Source organism: Dipodomys spectabilis, unplaced genomic scaffold (genome assembly GCF_019054845.1).
Source record: "Dipodomys spectabilis isolate Male_0828 unplaced genomic scaffold, ASM1905484v1 ptg000179l, whole genome shotgun sequence".
Taxonomy (NCBI): Eukaryota; Metazoa; Chordata; class Mammalia; order Rodentia; family Heteromyidae; genus Dipodomys; species Dipodomys spectabilis.
The window spans coordinates 5,882,343-5,903,044 of record NW_024870856.1 but is presented as its reverse complement, the minus strand read 5'-3'; the positions used below and the strand labels follow the sequence as shown (position 1 = coordinate 5,903,044).

The 20,702-nt window shown below is 43.8% G+C and overlaps 1 protein-coding gene across 1 annotated transcript in view; it reads right to left on the bottom strand.

Annotated features, from left to right (window-relative positions):
• Ctnnd2 (catenin delta 2) overlaps positions 1-20,702 on the bottom strand; it is a 788,751-nt gene that overhangs the window by 315,876 nt on the left and 452,173 nt on the right. The window contains exon 8 of the mRNA XM_042695245.1: positions 194-388. Coding sequence (XP_042551179.1) covers positions 194-388 — 195 coding nt within the window. The remainder of the gene's footprint in view (positions 1-193; positions 389-20,702) is intronic.

Sequence of the window (20,702 nt, the reverse complement as noted above, 5' to 3'; positions counted from 1 at the left end):
CAGCATCGATGGTCATTGGCGCTAGAAGCATCATGGGAAGAGTGGACGTGGACATGGGGACACACATACTCACACACACACACACACACACACACACACACACATACACATGCACTCACGCACACACACACACCTTCGCTGGATCCTCAAGCCCCGCCCCCTGTGGAAGGCCAGGGAGGCAGTGGCTACACACCTGTGCTCGTGCGGTAGGTGCCGGTGTGTGCTGGCGGCAGAGGGTCTCCCTGGCTCTGGCTGAGGCTCCTCATAGGGGGCTTCTGGTAGACTCGGTCTTCATAGATGGGGTCTATGTGGTGCTCCGGGGACTGCAGGGCCCGCAACTCGGGGCCCAGGTGTCCATGCTGGCTGCTGTAGGAGGCTCGGGACCCAGCTGCAATAAATGAAGGAGAGGGACGTGAAGGCTCCACCAACATTCAAACGCGGTTTATCCAAGACGCTTTGAAGTCAGAGAAGAGAGGGTCAGGTTGATTGACATTCGCAGAAAACCAGGTGAATATCCCCAACGGCGGCCATGATCTGGCTAATCAGTTTATCAGCACATCCAGCTGCCTGGTTTTGCTCCCCAAGGTGATGTCACGACAGAATGACAATGGTGCTGAAAGAAATCCCTGCAGCAGAAGACCACAGCCGAATGAGTGCGACTGGCCTCTTCACCAAAGGAGTCGGGCGGACAAACGATCCTAAAAGCCTCTTACAACATCGACCTCACACCACAAACTGTACTACCGGGATTATTTTAAGTGACGAATCAATGAAGAGGACACAATGGCAAAGCCATCTTCAGGTTGACTGCTGGGCAGTGGGCTGGAAATTCTTCCTTTTAGCCGTTTCCCACCCCCCCTTCCCCCCCAGGACAACAGATAAGTCAAAATGCTTGAGCATCTAACAAGCTAAACCTCTGAGGGAAACAGAAGCTAAAGATCAAGACTTCCGGGCCATAGTTTCCTTTATTCTCACTCTCCAAATCCAAGTATGTGCACTCATCTCTCTCCCTCTGGAAAATGTACCAGTAGACGTCATTAACGGGCTTACTGTTGGCTAGGGGGTTGAAACAGACCGATTTCCGGCCTTTGTGGACCCTGACTTGGGACACTTCATTGCACATCATGGGAAAAGGGTGGCTGGAGATGACCACTGGAATGCTCCTTAAAGAAACTAGACAGGGGCATTTGTATCTGTACACAAACACCTCCACTAAAGTATGCGCTACACTGGGGAGGTACAGCATCTCCCTGACACCTCTGAATGACTTACAATTGAAAACAAGGAATCAATACCAGAAAGATGGACTGTGCATTATGTATGGAGGGTCAAGGGCAGCAGAAGAATGGAGAAGGACGGGTGGGTGAATACAGTCATGTTATTCAATGTATGTATGTGAAAACAGAACTGGGTAGATGGAGGGGGTGGGTGGGGTTGGAGCCATGGCAGAGAATGATGAAAACATCAACAGAAAGGCATGATAATCAGAAACTGACCCACTGAATCGAAACTCCTTTGGGCAATTACTTAATAATGTTTTTTGTTGTTTTTTTTTGTCAGTCGTGGGGCTTGAACTCTGGGCTTGGGCGCTGTCCCTAAGCTCTTCAGCTCAAGGCTAACGCTCTACCACTTGAGCTAAAGCACCACTTCCTGTTTTCTAGTGGTTTATTGGAGATAAGAGTCTCACGGACTTGCCCCGGCTGGCTTTGAACCGCGATTCTCAGATCTCAGCCTCCTGAGTAGCTAGGATTACAGGCATGAGCCACCGGCGCCTGGCATTTTTTTTTTTTCAAAGAAGGAAGCTCCTTCATCAGGTGATAAGCCTTCATGAGGGTTACAGTTGAGTTAACAAGACTGTAAGGAAGGTATGCATGGGAGAAGAGAAAACTTGAGGGAACTGGAAAAGCTGAGATGGGCTTGGGCAGCAAGGAGAGACTGTCCAGCTGAGTCCAGCACCCATGCAAGAACCATGGAAAACCCAGCTGGCTTTCAAAATGACCTTCAGCTAAATCCCTCACACTAATACCCAGTGCTGCACTGGGATTTCACGCCAGCTGCTCTTCAACTCCTCCATCCCAAGCTCTATAGCCAGACACATCGGGAATTCCTTGACCTGGATAGAGTCTGTGGACAGGTTCACCTACGCTCCGATGATCCAGGGCCTTCACAGGATGCCTCTTAAAAGCCAAAGTGTTCTAATGCTCACATCAGGTGTTTGAGGGAAAAAGTCATTTGAAAGGTTTGCAACTGCTTACAGGTAAATGTTGGTTGGCATGTGGCTTTCCCCCCACCCTTTTTCTTTTTCTTTTCTTTTGTTTTATGGTCAGTCATGGGGGTTGAACTCTGGGCCTGGGCACTGTCCCTGAGCTCTTCAGCTAAAGGTGAGTGCTCTACCACTTGAGCCACAGCACCACTCCTGGTTTTCTGGTGGTTTATTGGAGATAAAAGTCTCACAGACTTTCCTGCCTGGGCTGGGTTTGAACTGCAATCCTCAGATCTCAGCCTCCTGAGTAGCTAGGATTACAGGCGTGAGCCACTAGTGCCTGGCATCCCCCTTTTTCTTTTGATTGCCAGTATTGGGACTTGAACTCAGGGCCTCTCACTTTCCCTTAGCTTTGGGGCTTTTTGCTTGTTAAATTTTGCTGTTTTGGGGGGATAAGAATCTCATGGACTTCTCTGTCCAGGCTGGCTTTAAACCACAATCCTCAGAGCTCAGCCTCCTGAGAACAAGGAAAACAGGTATGAACCACCAGCACCAGGTAGCACAGGCTTCTTTAAATGTAACTCAGCCAAGAGCGGCGTGAGAGCTCTAGGAATTTACTCTCACTCAAACACACTGCCTGTGGTGAGGGAAGGAAGAAGTGCACAGCCAAGCTTCTCACCTTCCCTTTGCTAGTAATGAAATAATCGCTGATTTATATAGCATTGTGATGAATGATCGCTTCCAAATACCTGTTTTGCATAATTAGGTTCATTGCAGCTGATTTATCAAATGTCAACATCACTGGTTATTATTTCAAGCTTAGATTTTTCCCAGGCATCTACTCTATGCCTTGAGTTCTTGCTGTCAATGTTTTAGGCCTGAAGGTTTTGAGAATATTGTTAAGGATTCAAAAGAGTAGAAAGGAGACAGTGATTGCGCTCAAATGTCAAATAGTTAAATAAAAGTTAAGCATACTGGTAACAGCAGGAACTTTATCATCATTCCTTTATTCTAAGTTTTGATAAATATCCAATGGTAAGCAAAGAACAGACCAGATTGAACTTTTAAGCAGTGATACGTGAAGATCCTCCTGTTATAAGCATTCAATTTGTATTAGAAAATTTTCAGTAATACTAGTCATAAAACTAATAACCAAGAGTCAGAGGCAAGGAACAAGAATCTTAAAGTCAAGTCTATCTTTGTGAATATCATACTTTCAAGATGTTGAGACTGATTTTAAACAATATATGATCATAGCAAGGCTCAGGTGCTCAAGCCTGTAATCCTAGCTCCTTGTGAGGCAGTGATTCCAGTATCACTTGGAGAACAGCTGGGGTATGAAAGGTTAAGAGACTCCTTCTCTAACAATGGTGAGGTGTGGTGTTCTGCGCCTGTTATTCCCGCTATGGGGGTTGCAAAAAGTGGCTGTGTACAGTGTACATGCCTGTCATCTCCAGTGAAGCAAGGAAGCAAAATTTGGAGAATTGCAGCTCAGGCCGCTATGGCATAAAGTAAGACCTACCGCACAATGACCAATGCAAAGAAATGGCCTGGACTCAAGTGGTAGACCCTGAGATCTGTCTCTAGCACCAACACCATATGTTGTGCATTAACATATATATATATATATATATATATATATATGTACATACATGAATATACACATGTGTATGTGGTATATATATGCATGTTATATACATTTATACTTGTGTGTTACATATAAATATAAATGTAGTTTATATGTTTTCTATATGTATTTGGAATGAGAAGACATAGATACATATACATATATACAAAGTGTATAAACATACATATGTGTGTATGTGTGTGTGTGTGTGTGTGTGTGTATGTGTGTCTTCTCATTCCAAGAAAATGACTGCTTCTTAGTAGGATTTTTCTCTCAACATTATGTCCTATTTGCTGACAAATCCCTAAGTTCCTTACAAGAACTCAGCGATAAACTGTACATGACAGCACATATTTCCAACTCCAGTCATGTGGGTATTCTCGGCAGGGCAAAGAGCACAAGAGCCTATCTGAAAAGTAACATCAGCAGGAAAGGGCTGGGGGGTGTGGCTCAAGTAACAGAGCACCTGCCTCACATGTACAAGACCTGAGTTCTGACCCTACAATTTCCTTACAGAAAAAGAAAGTTGTGGAAGTGGAGTTATGGCTCCTATGACTGAGCACTAGAATTGAGCAAAAGAAGCTCAAGGACAGCACCCCAGGCCCTGAGTTCAAGCCCCAGGACTGATACAAAACAACAACAAAACTGCTTGGGCCATTCAGTCCATCCTTGGTTAGACAGCAGTTACAGTTACTTTTTGATCAAAAAAAATACTAGGTTCAACCAAGATTTTTCATAATTTAAACTAAAATCCTTCCATGTGTTCCCTGGGCAGTCCACGGATCGCAGCAGTCCAGCAGCTCAGGGGCACAGTCTACACGCTAATCTACAACGGGGATGGAGCAGCCAGCCATCCCCACCCTGCCCTCCCCCTCTGCTGTGGCTGGTTTGGAAAGATGCTAGGCTGGCTCAGAATGGAAGCAGCTCCTAAATGCTCTGCTGTGGTGGTGTGGAGAAAGACAGAGAGGGAGCAAGAGATCTGACAGGCTCAGAATGTTGTGTAGACTAAAAAACAGAGCCCTCAGACCACCCTGACTTCTGTGTTGGGGCCATTCCTCTTCCCTGGTGTCATGGACATATGCAAATGCCATGTAGAAGCATGATATCAGGGTTGACGCCAAAGGTAGTATCTCAGGTTCTTTGTAATTTTACTTGTGTGTGTGTGTGGTGTGTGTGTGTGAATTTTGCTCTGTGAACTTGAAATAAAGACACCTGACTTTTACCCCAGATCTGTCTCTAGTCAGATGGGTAAACTAAGACAAATTTTTTGATCCCTAGTTTTCTCAAGTATAAAAAACAAAAGATGGCAATCTAAGCATTTGTATAATCCGGGATATTTTTGGAGGAGAGAGATAAGAGTGATCACATGTAAAAGTCCTTTGCAGTTGATAAAACAACATAAAAATAGGTGTTCCTGTGTCACTGTAGTTTAGACTCAAGAAATGAGACCATCTCATGCACATATACCCTTCATTTAAAAAAATTAATCAAATGCTTCCTAATGTTAACTATTCAAATGGCAAAAAGAACTTTGAGATTTCATTTTGAATTATTCTCACTGGTAAAAAGTTTTCTGATGATTCTGTGAAATATGATTGCAAAATGTTATGATTCCCCTCCCTCCCTCCCTCCCTCCCTCCCTCCCTCCCTTCCTCCCTTCCTTCCTTCCTTCCTTCCCTCATTTCTTTCTTTACTTGCTTGCCTGATTGCTTGCTTAAGACACAATTGAAGCCAGGCACCACTGGCTTGTGCTTGTAATACTAGTTACTCAGGAGGCTGAGATATCAGTATCACTGTTCAAAGCCAGCCAGGGAAATCTGTGAGACTCTATCTTCAATCCGCTACCAGAAAACTAGAATTGGAGCTGTGGCTCAAAGTGATAGACCACTAGCCTTTAGCAAAAGAACTCAGAGATAGTGTTCAGGCCTTGAGTTCAAGCCCCACCAATGGCAGAAAAAAAAATCTCACATGCAGGTTTAACAAAAAAAAAAAAAAAAAAAAAGAGAGAGAGAGAGAAGAAATCTTTTTAACGAATAACTGCAAATAATACAGGAATGAAGTAAGTCCAAAAGAGAAGAAAATACTGAGATAACCGTGAAGAACATGGACTCAATTTTAGACCAGGATGGGCCTAAATTAAGCCTTCACATTTAGATAGCAAACTCTTGTCAACGAGCAGGAAGTCAGACATAGACATGCCGGACATTCTAAAACAGAAAAAACAAAGCAGAAAGGGCTAAAAAGTGTCTCTCGGCTTGTCTGCCGTCTTCCACCCTATATTTTTACTGAGTCAGAGAATCCAAAATGCCTTGTTTACCTTTGACTAACAAAATGTAACACTGTGTATTTGGGGAGGGTTGCAGTTAAATTTCTATGTACCAGATTTTATCGCTTGGTTCATATGGACCAACAAAACTCTGTTGATAGACAATAGATACATTCATTAATTCATTCAACACATTTACTGAGTGGGCAGTTAACTTCTAGCAGCTGAGGACCCTGGATGCTCAGGACAAAGAACTTGACCTTGAAAAATCTGAGCATGCTCACGTTCAGGCAGCTGGAGATAAAGGACAGTAAAGAAAAATGAGGTAGAGCAGGGAGGGGAGAGACTGTATGTGTGTGGGGTAGGGGATGGGGTGCTGGACATTTTAGTTAAGAGAAATGCTTGAGGTGAGACTGGCCATACCAGAGGAAGAAATTATGTCATCTGTTCTCACAGAGAATCCGCAGCTTTGGCAAAGGGCTTCCACAAGAGACTTATTTCAGAATAGTTATAAAGGAGAGTTTATTAGTGCCCACTTAATCCATGCTGTCTTTCAAAAGAGACACCATTAGTCACAGGAATATCGTCATGAATTCATTTCAACTCTTCAGTTGATTGCAAGGACTGAATATTATTTCAACTCAACATCTCACAATCACAGCAATCCTAATTTTCTTGAAGGGTCCTGAAACATTCAGTAGGTGATCTGCTCTCTTACAACGACCTGGTGAGAGTAGAAGGGCTGGCGATTTATCTCCCACTAATCAGTTTGGTTTTGCATTACAACCGTATTGCTGCTTGCCAAATCTTAGTTCCCTCCCCCAGTGAACCAGGAATGTGTGAAAGCACAGATTTCTAGATTCAACCTCAAAGGATCCCATTGGTCAGCCAGGGTAGGGTACACTCTGCATGGTTTAAGGGGACCCCAGGTTTCCTGATGCTCAGGCAGGGTCCTAGTCAAAGCCGCTCTCCTTGAGGTCAAGTAGATTGAGAGAAAATGGAGAAAAATATAAGATCTGGTGTTACAACCTTAGTTATTATTTCTTGCTTTATTTAAACAACATTTGCTACCACATCGTGCTGATTATTTTATTAAACAGAACAAAGGAGCCCCATGTGCACTTCTTATTATTTTGATTTTTTTATGATCTATGACTTTCTAATGCAAATTTTAACTGTGTTTTATTTTACAAATGTTTGCCTGCTCTCATTTTAAAATATCACTCTTAGGCAAAGGTTCTTTCCATTTAATTAATCTCTTCACAGTTTCCATTTGTATCAAGTGCTCCTTTGCAGAGGAGCAGAAAGAGAAAAAGAAGGGTAGAGTCTCCAGGAAGCAAGCAGACAACGCACCATGGAACAGGAAGCAAAGAAAGATCATCTCATTTCTGAGGCAAAGAAGTATGTTCAGAAGAAAAAAAACAGCTAGTGACTTCCTGTGCCGTGCAGTCCAAAGTAGGATCTAGGAATTCAAACTGCACAATAAAAGTATGCAACGATTCTTATTGATGCAATGATTGTATCTGTGAAGGGTCAAAGCAAACGTTGATAGAGAAGAGCAGGCCCGGGGTGGACACAGGATTTCCCCATGCGGTCTGCTTGGCTGGTCCTCCTTTGCTGGAACCCTCATTTCAGTGGGAGCATCACTGAGCACTGTGGTTGGGAGGCGTGGACTGTGAGCGGTAGTGTAGTCAGCAGCCTCTTAGCTGACTGCTACTCTGTTCACTTTGATCACCTTAAAAGTCTGGCTTGATGTCTTTTATTAAGCTCCCGGGGTAGAGTAGGGTGGGAATGTGGTATCTGCATGAAACATTCTTAACAATAAAGCTTGGTATTATCTCTTAAATATATACTACGTTAATAGATGAGAAAAATAAATATATTTAGAGCTGAGAAAAGTCTCATCCAACGAAACAGAACTAAAAAGAACATGCGTTAATAGAGGGGCAAGGGTGGGTGGACGGTGGGGTGGGGTTGGGGGGGTGACGCAAGGGGTGATACCGATGAATGCATTGTGCTTATAAACTGTGATATTGGATTTAAATCTCTGTACAACTACGTAAAGATGCTTGTTAAAAACCTATGCCATACTTACTTTATTTCTTCAAAGGCATTAAGAAAGCAGCATTGCATGCTGCTGTTCTGGGAACACAGAAAGGGACAGAAGTTCACTGGACCTCCTCTGCCTCCTTCTCCTTCTCCTTCTCTTCCTCCTCCTCCTCTTCCTCCTCCTCCTCCTCCTCCTCCTCCTCCATGTTCTCGTCCTTCCTCCCCTTCCTCTTCCTCCTCTGTCTGTACACTGTGATTTATTCTTGATTTATTTTGCTCTAGACTTACATTAAAGTCCCAAATCTACTTCCTACTCCTAGGCTAATTCAAGAGTTAACCTTAGTATTTAAAGGACTCCATAATATTTCTGTGTCTTCCCGGTCAAGTTTATGAGTTGGATTTCATTTGCAAATGAGCACGGATTCATTGGATTTGTTCGACATCATATTTCATGCGGTTAGAAATGTGGAGAACTATAGGGATACATTTTTCTACATAGGCGGAGAGCTGTATTTCATACTGATGTCTGCAAGGGCAATTATGAACTTGTATGCATTTGGCGACAAAATTGCATCCTAACCTAATAATGTCACCATGATGATGGAAAATTATTGTATGATCACTCTGCTTCTGGAAACAAAAAATACCCTTTCCTTTCATCTATTTCATAAACCCTCGATTTTCATATTTTTATCCTAACTCAGGACAGCTTTGCTGCTAAAACACTCGCTATGCATATCATCTCTGACGGAGAACTAAACACAGGATTTCTTCCTTGAGTTTTCTTGAAAGGGTTGGTAATATAATTCTCTATAATTATTAAACCTTGTTTTAAACCTTATTTTCCAAATGAATACTGCCATCTACTGTGATTCAAATACTTTCTTTGGAGAGAATTAGTGAATGGCCAAATCACAGGTGAGGATCCTTCAACAGGAAGTGGCCCATAGGACCTCATCCTGCAAAAAGGTAGAAGTCCCTTGGCCTTGTGCAGCTCTTCCCAGTCTTTTAGGAAACCTAAGACTTCTTTTCTTCAGTTCTTTCTGTGACAGGATTGGCCATGGAATGCCAAGTCCATGGACCCTGCTATCTTTCATGTTGAGAATGGATCGTTTCTGTGTTGGCCTTTCACAGAAGACCACAGTTGCCACCTTGGCTATGATGCAACAGGCTGTGGATTATGTCCAGCTCACTCCCAGCTCCGAGAGAATGAAGAGCCTGCGGGAGCTACTTGTCTGGTGAAACACTGGGTGGAGTGGTGGATGGCCCATCCCGTGCCCGTCAGGTGTCTCTGAGACAGGTAGAGGAGAGGTGTTATTCAAAATGCCAGGTGCATATGAATGGTCTGACTGTGAAGACAACCTCTGGCTATGAAGACATCCCTGGTGATTGGGGCACTTCTATGTGGGCAGCCCTCTGGATGGCTGGTGACTGACACTTCAGTGCCACAGCCTCTCCTGCCTTACTGAGCAAACAGTGCTCTCCACAAAGGCCTGGGCGGAGCTTCTAGCTGGATGCTGGCTATGCAGCTGGGGCCGCAGTAGGTGCCCGGGCCTGTGCCCGGCACACACAGACAGTGCTGGCAATGCTGACTTTCCAGCCTTGTGTGGCTACCACAGAGACTGACCGCAGCTCTGCGTGGCCAGGTAAAGGATTGCTGAGCAGGCGAGGTGGACGAGAGTCCCTGCCAGGGAGACACAAGGTGGGCTGGCACAACTGTGTGATGATTATGTGTTTCTGGGAGATTCTGCAGAAGCAGCTTCTCACTTAGTTCCCCGCCTGGCCAGTGCACCTACCTGCAAAAGAAGCTCAGTGCTTCTCCACCCGAGGGAAATGCATTTGGAAGACAACCTTTAAGACTGCCAAAGTAAAGGGACACTGCAGACTAAGATCTCAAGGAAAGGTAGGAGAATAAAGTAGTTCAATCATTTAAGGCGCCTCTAAGAAGCCACTTGGCTTGGACGGTCAGGACCAAAGGTGACAAGATGTGTGACAAGATGCAGGATGTTGAGGAACTCAGGCCAAGGTTTGTACTTCGGCAGGCTTCAGCGCACCCCCACAGACATCCACTCCTGAGTGTGGGGAGGGGGAGGGCAGGGAAAGGGAGGCTGGAGGGAGATTTTAATATTTGCAAGAAAAGGTGGCAATATCCTTGATGGCAAGGAAGGGAGGAGACTGCTTTGGCAGCAGGCGTCCGTCCCTACTCTGTCAGGTCTGCAATTAGTCCTTTGCTGGGAAATCCTGGAGCCAGGGGTGGGGGAGGGGGAGCGTCACTGGATGTGGCCATGCTTAGACTTCAGCATGTTTTCTGCCTGTCTCTGGTCCCTTCCCTTCTGGAAGTCTCAGGAAAAGGTCTTCGGGCGGCATTCAGGGTGATGTCTGTGAGGGGAGTAGCTGCTCTGGAGCTGGGGAGGGTCCCCAGATTTTTCACATTGGGTGTTCGGGGACCCAGCAGTCACAAATGTGCATCCTTTTCTAAAACAGTGTTAGGCTGATGAAGATATCAAGAATCTACTGACACTGAACTCTCCTCGGTGAAAGCAGGCACAAGGAAACAAGGAAGGATACAGAATTTGACTAGCAATGCCTTTGACTAGAGGGTGACATAATGGGGTTTCACACTTGTAATTAAGTCTTTCAGCATCTGAATGTAATGAAGCTTAATCCAGGAAGGCTAAATTTTACCTGGGAGGGCATTTTCTTTTTTGTTGGTACTGGGGTTTTGAACTAGGGGCGCTTGCTAGTCAAGCCCTCTACCATGTAAGCTATATTCCCAATATTGAGAAGGGAACAGCATTTATAGTTTGCTTTAAAACAGCTCTCCTTCCAAGCTGCAGTGATCAAGAGTTTGGCTCACTGCTATCTTCTTATGTCCCTAATTAACGACTCATGCAAGGGAATCTATAATTTGGCACTTTATTAATTAGGCACTTCCCAGAATTTTTAATGGCAAGCCTCACATTCACACAGATATCCTTCTGTATCAACATGGGATAAAATCCAAGGAGGGTCATTTTATTTCTGGACAGCTGCTTTGCCAGACACCATCCCTGCAATACTTGAACAGGGCATCTGCAGTCTGTTCCAGAACTAATTATGATGATGATGAGGGGGATTTCCAGGAAAAGAATCAAGACCTAGGTGTTCCTCATTCATCCCTGTAGTTGCTGTGGAAAGGCAAGTAAGATGGGATCTTCAAGTTCACTGGAAAAGTTAACTTTTGCAGTTGGGCGACTGGTTTCTGCCCTAAGAGAGTGGGGAGTAGTAAGTGAAATTCTCAGTGTATGGACAGGGAAGGGTTTTACCCCAACAAAAACAGGCTTCAGCAAGCAGTTTTCCTCCGAAGTTGGTTGTGATTTTCTGAAATTTATGCGAAGGAAGATGCTTTGCTAATTAGCATCCTAATCACAGTCTTTACTCAGGTTGTTTTACATAAATCACACATTGGCTGCACACACTCTAAAATCAGACATTTAGCTTCTAAAATGAAAACTTAAAAAATGCGTATCTCTGTGTTATTTTCCTACAGCTTTCTGGGCCCCTACCAACACCTACAGTGACCTTTGTGATGATTCCAGGAAGAAAGGACACCATTCACTCCCCACAGAAGTTACAGAGAGAAAATGACAAAGTGTGTTAGGGACCAAGGCTATTTCTACATTTATAAAACTTCTCCCTGTGTCAACATATTAATTTTTACTATTTGGCTTAGCATAAAATTTGTCATATATTAAGAAAAGTTTGAGAAAAGAGGGGTTATTTTATACGATACACTGAGGGAAGTTTAATTCATCCCTTGATTCTTTCCTTTTCAATACTTTAAAATACAGGTGTGCACATGTATATTTTAAAGCCTGAATCATTACTGGTTATGTGTATATATATATAATTATCATTTGGATGTCAGCTTATGCATTAATATTCAATTTCCCAATGAGGTATAAAATCGAGGAGACTAAACTATTGCTACGGTTCTCCCTTCCCCTTTCTCTAATGTTGTTATCCTAGGCAGATCCTACTAAACTGCCCGTCTGGGATGGTACATAGAATGTGGAGCAATGATTTTTCTCTTACAATAACCTGACTGATACCAGGCACATGGGACATGTGAAGGACACGGCACTGGTGGCTGCATCTGTGTCTCTCTCTGTGTCTGTGCTCATGTCGTTCTAGATGGGATATGGAAGCAGCTCGCAGCCACGTGGGAGGCTGAGATTGGGAGGATCACTGTCCCAAGCAAACCAAGGCAAAAAAGCTAATTAGATCATATCTCCACAGACACAGCTGGGCATGGTGGTGCAGTCCTGTCAGAAAGCACAAATAGGGGATTGCTGTAGAGGCTTTACTTGGGGAAAACGCAAGACCCTATCTCAAAACAAACAGAACAAAAAGGGCTGGAGGTGTGGCTCAAGTGGTAGAGGGCCAGCCTAACAATTGCAATGCAAATGTGGAGTCCTGAGTTCAAATTCTAGCACCACCAAAAAGAAAAAAAAAATTAAACGCAGTTCTACTGGGAGGCCTGCCTGTAAAGGAGGCGAATGCAGCTCCTCTGAGACCTCAGTCATCCTGGAGAGAAAAGGTCTCCTAGGCTTCCTCTCTCACTTGGTAATAGCTTCATCTCCCCCCACCCCATCCCTCTTGGCTGTCTGTCTAGAGGCCCCTTTCAGTCTCGAAAACTATGAGCTTAATATACTTTTCTTTGTAAGTAGTCAGCTTCGGATATCCTGTCATAGCAACAGAAAACAGACTCACACAGATAAAATTACTTGCTTGGGAAATCTCAGTGCCTCCCAAATACAGCCATGCCTCCTTGACATCAGTACAGGAGATCAGAACCTTGTATTAGAGGTCTCTCGCTCTTCCTTTCTACTAAGTGTACGAGACACAAGGGTGTTTATTAAGCCCAGCCTGGGACACTGCCTCCTTGAACAACCCTTCCCAGATGCCTCCTCACCTGGAAGTACCTCTCCTTCTCAGAATTCCTCCAACTCTCAACCCTCTCTTCTATCCAGAAGTATCTCAGGCTACTTCTAGACTAATGCCACTCCTACTCTCCTTCTAAAAAGAGCCATCTGGGTTCCATCTTATAAGCTTGAATTCTCAGAAGAGCGAAGGTACTTGTGCTAGAATTCAGGGAAATGTGCTTGCTAGACAGATACTCTACCACTTGAACCAGGCCCATGGCCTTTTCTGCTCTAGGTATTTTTCAAAGACTCTCGTATTTGTGCCCATAGAAACTTGGACTGTGCTTCCCGCATAGCTGTGCTGACAGGCACGTCTCCAGGCCTAGCTGTTTTGCAACACTGATCATGATGAGAGTCTTGTGAACTTCCACCCTGCTGACCTTATCTCTGCCTCCTGAATAACTAAGAATAGGAGCATAAGTCACTGTACCCAGCCCGTGGAGTCAGCACTGACATGCCGGCATGTTAATCATTAATAATACCATCTTTGCAACAACTCTGGAACACTGTCATGACGTTGCTATCTCCACCGGGGAACAAGGAAACCATCTCAGAGAAGTATAACTGTGTTTCCTCAATAGACCACGTGCCTCAAGAACCCTTCCAAAGTCACATGCATTCCTCTCTCCTTCCTGGTCCAATTACTTGTTCAAGTGACATGTTACCACTGAGAGCCTGTGGCTATTCTACCCCTCAGACGTCCCCATCTGCTGGGTCTTTTCCCCCTCATCGCTTGTCCCTACCTAACATCTTCGCCCTGTTAGAACATTAAATCAAGGAAACCAAGGCTGTAGCTTTTGGCCTGATGTGAAGCAGATGTTAGTATGTGTTGACTGAATGGAGTCATTGCAGAGCGAGGAAGTCACAGAGCACAGATAGTTTATCATATCTGTGCAGGTCGTAACGCTCAGTTTGTGAACCTTGATTAAGTGTAACAATTCTGTCTGAAACTTAAGCTCAGAATTCTTGCACTTTTTCTATCCTTCAATACTGAAATTTCCTATATCTCCTGGGACTTGTGCCAAGATTCACACCACAACCTGTATCCACTTCATTCATTCCCAGTTTGCTAGCCTGGTGCCTTGCAGGCTTCGCTCCTGGTCTCTTCCATCACTGCCAGTTAATACACAGTATTTCCTGGGTAACACTTCTTATTTAGTTGCGATAGTGTCTCCAACTCTGCAGCTCTCTAGAACAGTATGCAAAGAAGGTGGATTGTTTCAGAGCACTTACAAGAAGTCTGAAAATATGTGACCCTCCCTTTACAAAAGATCGCTGGTTCTGTATAGATTTTTAGATTGAGGATTACTTCCCTGTGGAGTTCCATGCATTCTCCACCATCCGGGAGGATGTCTACTAAGTCAGGGAGGCTCTGCTTTATTTCTCTCCAGAGACTTGAGGGTCTTCTTTTATCTCAGTGCTTTGAAACTTCATGATGTGGAATAAAGAATTTTATTATTATTATTATTCCACAGAAGGCAGGTGCCCCTCAGCTCTGCCTCTCTTTGTTCTATTTCTGAGACTCCTGCAACAAGTGAAATCCCAGGAATGCGTCCTTTATGGTTCTTCCTGCATTATTCTCCTATTTTCTGTCCTGTGTCCTTTATGCTCTCCCTTCTGGGTGACTTCCTTCACAATTTTTTCATCATCCTATCTGGCTTTTAGCTTTGGTAGTTTTATTTTTACAGCCTAGAAAGCTTCTCTTGTTCTTTTATCCTTCTATATACCATTCAGTTTTTATTTAATAAAATAAAGATCTTCCCAAATCCTTCTCAATAACCAAACTGAAAGTTTTGCTTATTTCTTTTAATCTCTTCTATCCCTTAAACTATGTTTCTTCCCAGAGACAATTTGCTTTTCTATTTTTAATGTCTTTTTTTTTTATGCCACTAATTCTTTCTCATTCCTTGGAAATCCTTGTTCGTTGATCATATTTGAGGAAGAAAATCCTGGTGGCAGTTGTATTTTTTTTTTTCAGTGTGAATATAAGCTGCTTTCTTCTAGGCATAATCCCCAAGTTAGAATTGGTAACAGGGAGGAGAGCCAGGTGTACAGACTGACCATATTCTCTCTTGCTTCAGGGTGAGTAGGGGGCCGGGCAATTCCAGCCTTCTCCTGGCCCACCCCCAACCATGCCCACAGCGCTTCAACCCTATCCAGGCTGCCATCATTCAAATCAAAAGCGTCACTTGCTTGCGGTTTCTTCAAGAGAGCATTCTTCACCTCAAGATTGTGCCTTGGCTGCAAACTTCCACATTTGCAGGAATGAGGGCATTTTCCAGGAGTGAGGGCATGAATGAGAGGAGGGGCTTTAGGTTCATTCCTGTAGATCTGTATCACCCCACAACTCGGAAGCCCCTGCTCAGCTCTCCCTGACAGCTTCACTGCGTGGAACATTCTCATTGTAGGAACACTCGACTCCCAGTCTCCCTTCACCCTCTGTTGTGTTCCTGCACTTTCAGTTCGGGATGGTGTCTGAGCAGCAAAGGTGTCAGAGGAGATGGCGTCACCTTAACCCACTGTCTAGGATATGTACACATCTCTTTTTACCCCCACTTATATCTTCCCAGTTAAATTAGAGCATGCTGAAAAATCATCCAGGTATCTGTCCTCTTGGATGGAATTCTACATAAAGACACCACTCCCCCATCCAACAAGGTCTGTTTATCTCCTTTTAATTGACACCGCTGCTACTCGATAGGAAGAAAGTGTAGGTACAGAGGTATTAATTTCTATGAACCAAACCGAAAGATACCAGGAAGGTCCCAAGAGCCACCCAGCCATCTAAATTCTTAACTGTAGACTCCAGCCACTAACTTACTGTAAGAGGATATTAAAAGTGACACTCTCCCCATTACAGTTTGACCTAGACTCCAATTGCATAGAAATTAGATACCAAGGTAAAATGTGATGCACATAAAGTGAATTACAGCGGAAATGCTTGATTACTGCTCTGCGAGCTCGGGGCTGCCAGGCGGATAAAGGCGATTAGACGCGCACAGGGTTTGCCTTCCGGGGTGGTGGGGGACCCAAAGACAGGAGCTGACATGAAACAACTCCAACTGCACTGGAAATGTTGAGAGCAGACTCCCAGAGAGTAGATGGCTGGCAGAATAAGCGTTTCGCTGGTGAAGGTGAAGGGGATGAAAAGACCTGCACCTCACACGTGTCAGAGCAGATCATGAGGACAGAGACCTAGTCGACATGGGTTCAGAACAGGACCTGGACTTTGTCTCAGGCCAAGATCTTCTGAGGTGAGGTGAGAGCTTGCGCCTCTGGGCCCAGCAGTGGGAAGGCACATGATGTGTGTCCCTAGGAGAAATCCCCAGTGAGGGCTTATTCCAAAGGACTTCTGGAAGGTGCATTTAAGGAGTGAGCTTCAACCACCTTTGGAAGGGAGTTAAGGTTTCGATCAAGATCCTTGGCTGATCACACTACAATTTGTAAATCTAAACTGGGATATCATTCTTGAGAAAGACTAAGTCGAAGTCGAACAAAGAAGTACTAGGAAATGGATACTTGCAAGGGGGGAGGTCAAGAGGAGAAGGGCAGAAGAATGAACAGATGACACACGTAGAATGCAGGCAAGGACGCATCGCTTATGCCACAGAACTGAGAGGGAGTGGGGGGGTGAAGATGGTGAAGGATGACACAGATCAAGATGCATATGTACACATGCTGCTGTGTGGAATGGCAAAACATTCAATGCATGGACCTAAAAATTAAGAAAAGTGAGGGAAGGGGTGGGGTGGGACGGGGAAGGGTGGGTGAGAACGTTGAAAGGGGCCATATTGATCAAGAGGCATTGTGCTTATAGCTCTGCTGAACGGCAACTCCTTTGTAAATCTAACTAAAGAAAATAAAAATATCTTTTAGAAAGTGTTGGTGGAATGCCTATTGCTCGGGTGACAGAACTGACCAAGTGTTTGTCTTCCAGCGGGGAATGCTCAGCTTCAGGAAATGAAATGGAAGGGAGCAGAGGGAGCTGGCACCACACTGCCTTTAAGAACACACTGCCTTTAAGGGGCTGTGTGTTAAGCAGACTAGCTCATCATGGGAGCTAGGGATCCACTCAGAAACCATGCAGCAGAGACTGCAAAGATTTCACCCTGGATCAGGCTCCTTCCCTTTCCTTTCCACTGTAGGTTCGCTACTTGAAAGCCCTATGAAGTAAGGGAATGGACCTGAAATCTCCAAATAGAATTCAGAGACTGTACAGCAAGATGCACTCTAATATCACCAGGCTCTAGGTTCTGTTGGGAGAGCCTGGGGCAGACATGCCTTGACCAACTAGCTCTCCATCTTAGGTCAATTTTGACTGAAATCGTTGGTCAAGAATTTACATTTCATTGGGGACTCACAGTAAGTGTCTGATATTTGACAACTGTAATACATATTTACAACTCAGATTTCTAACAGGATTCTTTGTGTTCTAAACTCGGAAAATGAGAGGGCCATAGTATTATTTTCTTTATGAAAGGAAACCAAAATTGGTCCTGGCATAATCACACTCAACAGACTGTCAATGCACTATTCAGATTCTTATTTTTTTTCTGTTTTCAAAATTATCAGTCATTTAAATAAGTTAAAAATTGTCACTACATTTCAATATTCTTGCTATTTTTCTTCACAAATACAAAAATAGGTTCCTTCTATTCATGCATCACATATATATTTTTGTTTTGTTTTGTTTTGTTGGTGGTGGCGGTAGTGGTTGTGGGGCTTGATCTCTGGGCCTGGGTGCTGTCCCTCAGCTCTTCAGCTCAAGGTGAGCGCTCTACCACTTGAGCTACAGTGCAACTTCCAGTTTTCTGGTGGTTAGTTGGAGATAAGAGTCTCACACACTTTCCTACCAGGGCTGGTGATCCTCAGATCTCAGCCTCCTGAGTAGCTAGAATTACAGGTGTGAGCCACCAGCGGCTGGCTACATCACATATACATAAGACACTTTTCTAAGGATCTGGGTTCAAGTCACATCCCTGTCAACTCTAGACAAGGCACTATAGGCAAGGAGTGTAGCAGTGCTGAGCCTCAGCTTTCAGGTCTGCAGGATGGGGTGAAATCTGCACCTCCATCATCGAGCTGCTGGAGATCACATAGTGGAGAGATTGCAAAATACCTGGCCCAGTGCAAAATTTTCATAGTGTAAAATTTTCTGAACGTAATTTTTGTCATTAATATTTAATACATTTGTTCATTAAAATGAACATTTAGCTCTTTATAAGAAAGGAAATCAAGCACCTTTATAATTGGAAGACTAATGTATAAAGTAGGTAGTGTTATTTACTCTTCCTTCTTCCTCTACTATTTGTAAGTGATCATTGTTGAATTCTCTGATTGCAAAATAAGTGGGAGACATTTGGAATCCTCACAGCTGGGAGTATGAATGACTCCTGTTTCTCCACTCACGTTTTCTTTGTAAATCCACCTTCCATACGGCTCCCAGAACAGTTTTGACCATACAGCTATGACCATGTGAGTCAGGCGCTCCATGGGTCATGTGGTATTGTTGTCTGCGTATGAACCAACCTCTGTACTCTGGGTTTAACATTGAAACCAGGTCTTTTTGAGCACAATGATGACATCTCTTATATCTTTGCTACTTATCACAGACACTGGCATGCTTTGCAACTCAATAAACCTATTTTATGTCTACAGTAAAACCCGATGACTTCTAAACATCCAAAGTCACATGATTAGTATTGTTAAACAACACGTCACCTTCTACTGAGCCACAAAAGTGCAAGGACTTTATATATGCTCCGTATTTATGTCTAAAATATTACCCTATTTACATCAAGCTAGTGTATGGTAGCTCACATCTCCCTCCCTAGATAGGAAGAGTTTTAAGCAGATAAGTGACACATTGGATACTGAGGAGCTCCAACAAGACAGAGTAGTTCCCCACTCAGAAAGGCTGCACAATGAGAAGAAATACTGTTAAAGGAGAAAAAGAAAACTGTGAGGAGAATGTTAGACTCCCATGACTTAACATCTAGAAATCACCCTTTTAATTTGGATTGTAGTGTGAAGTTAGAATTCTGAAAGCTGTGGCCAGCCTTTATAATTTGTCTACCATGTAGACCTAGCAGAAAGCATGGGTATTATTCCATGTGTGTGTGGGTGCGTGAATGTGAGTGTGTGTGTGTGTGTGTGTGTGCATGTGTGTGCTGGTACAGGGTCTTAAACTCAGGGCCTCAACTTTCACTTGGTTTTCTTGCTCATAGCCAGTGCTGTACCACTTGAGCTATACTTCTAGTCCTACATTTTGTTGATTACCTAAAGATTGAATCTCACAGACTTTTCTGCCTGAGATGGCTCTGAACAACCTTCCTGGTCTCAGCCTCCTGAAAAGCTAGTATTACAGGCACGAGCCATTGGTTCCAGGCCACAGATATGTATAGGACATAGATATGTATATGTATTTACTAACCAAGTACCTTCTGCAACTGGTAACCTGAAGCCCTCTGGCAGAACTTTTAATTTCCAGAAATTAAAATGAAAATGCGGCTCAACAAAGGACCCTTCTTGAAAAATTCTAACCTGTATGTTTACCTTTTGACTTTGTACAGTTTCATTCCCATAGCCTGACACATGTTCTAAATCCAAGTCTTAGAATTTATTAGCATTCCTCATCCATGCAATTCATTAGCAGCCTGCCTGCCTCAGTCAGTATGACTCTGTAATCCTGGCAGTAGGTTGGGATGCTGGAGTTCTCATTCTCTTACCATCATCACCAATGAGAAAATCCCAATGGCCAAACCACAGACACACATCTAGAATTCTATAGATTTTTATCACCCTGGATGCAAGATTCTTGGTCCACAATCCCCTCTTGCTTAAGATTATTATAATCACATTCTTGCTTTTGCCTTTGATCCTAAGCCTATTCCTACTATGGAAACCATAGAAATCCTGTCATGATTTAAGTCCGCTTGTGTCATTCTCCCTCCACTCCTATAGGAAAGGCAGCACTTTAAGTCCTCATCAAGACTTACCATCTGGCTTTCCTTACCTGGCCTTCAACTGCATCTCAACTGCCAATGCACTGAAATCCTACCACGGTCTTGTCTTTGCCCCTGGTCCCTTTGGCCTCCTTGCTGTGTTGTAAACTTATCAGACACACACTCAGGAATACAGGACAAATAATTGTGAAATGTGACATTAGGAAAAGTCCTCATCTCCCTTGTCATCATGTGTTTTAGTTGCCAATGATAGATCTCCCAAATCCCAACTCTCCAAATCCAAAAGCTATTCTGCAATCCGGACATGTAACTGTGTTCTCACTATTAGCAAGCCAGGTGGTTGCCAACCTCAGGGTGCCTGGAATGGTATCAAGCACACAGGACGAGGCAAGGAATCTGAAAGTTCTCTAGAAAGAATCAATCATCTATCTTCCATATCTCTTCTGGGCCACAGTGTGCTGATTTCTAAGTGGGATGGAACGATCTTAACCAAAGCAAGTACCTGAAATGTCATTATAAACTCAGATCCATAATCGTAACTCAAACCACCACCAGCAATCTGCATGACAAGTCTTTACATGAATATTTAAGAAATACCCATGTTAAACTAATAAATGTGGGCACCTTA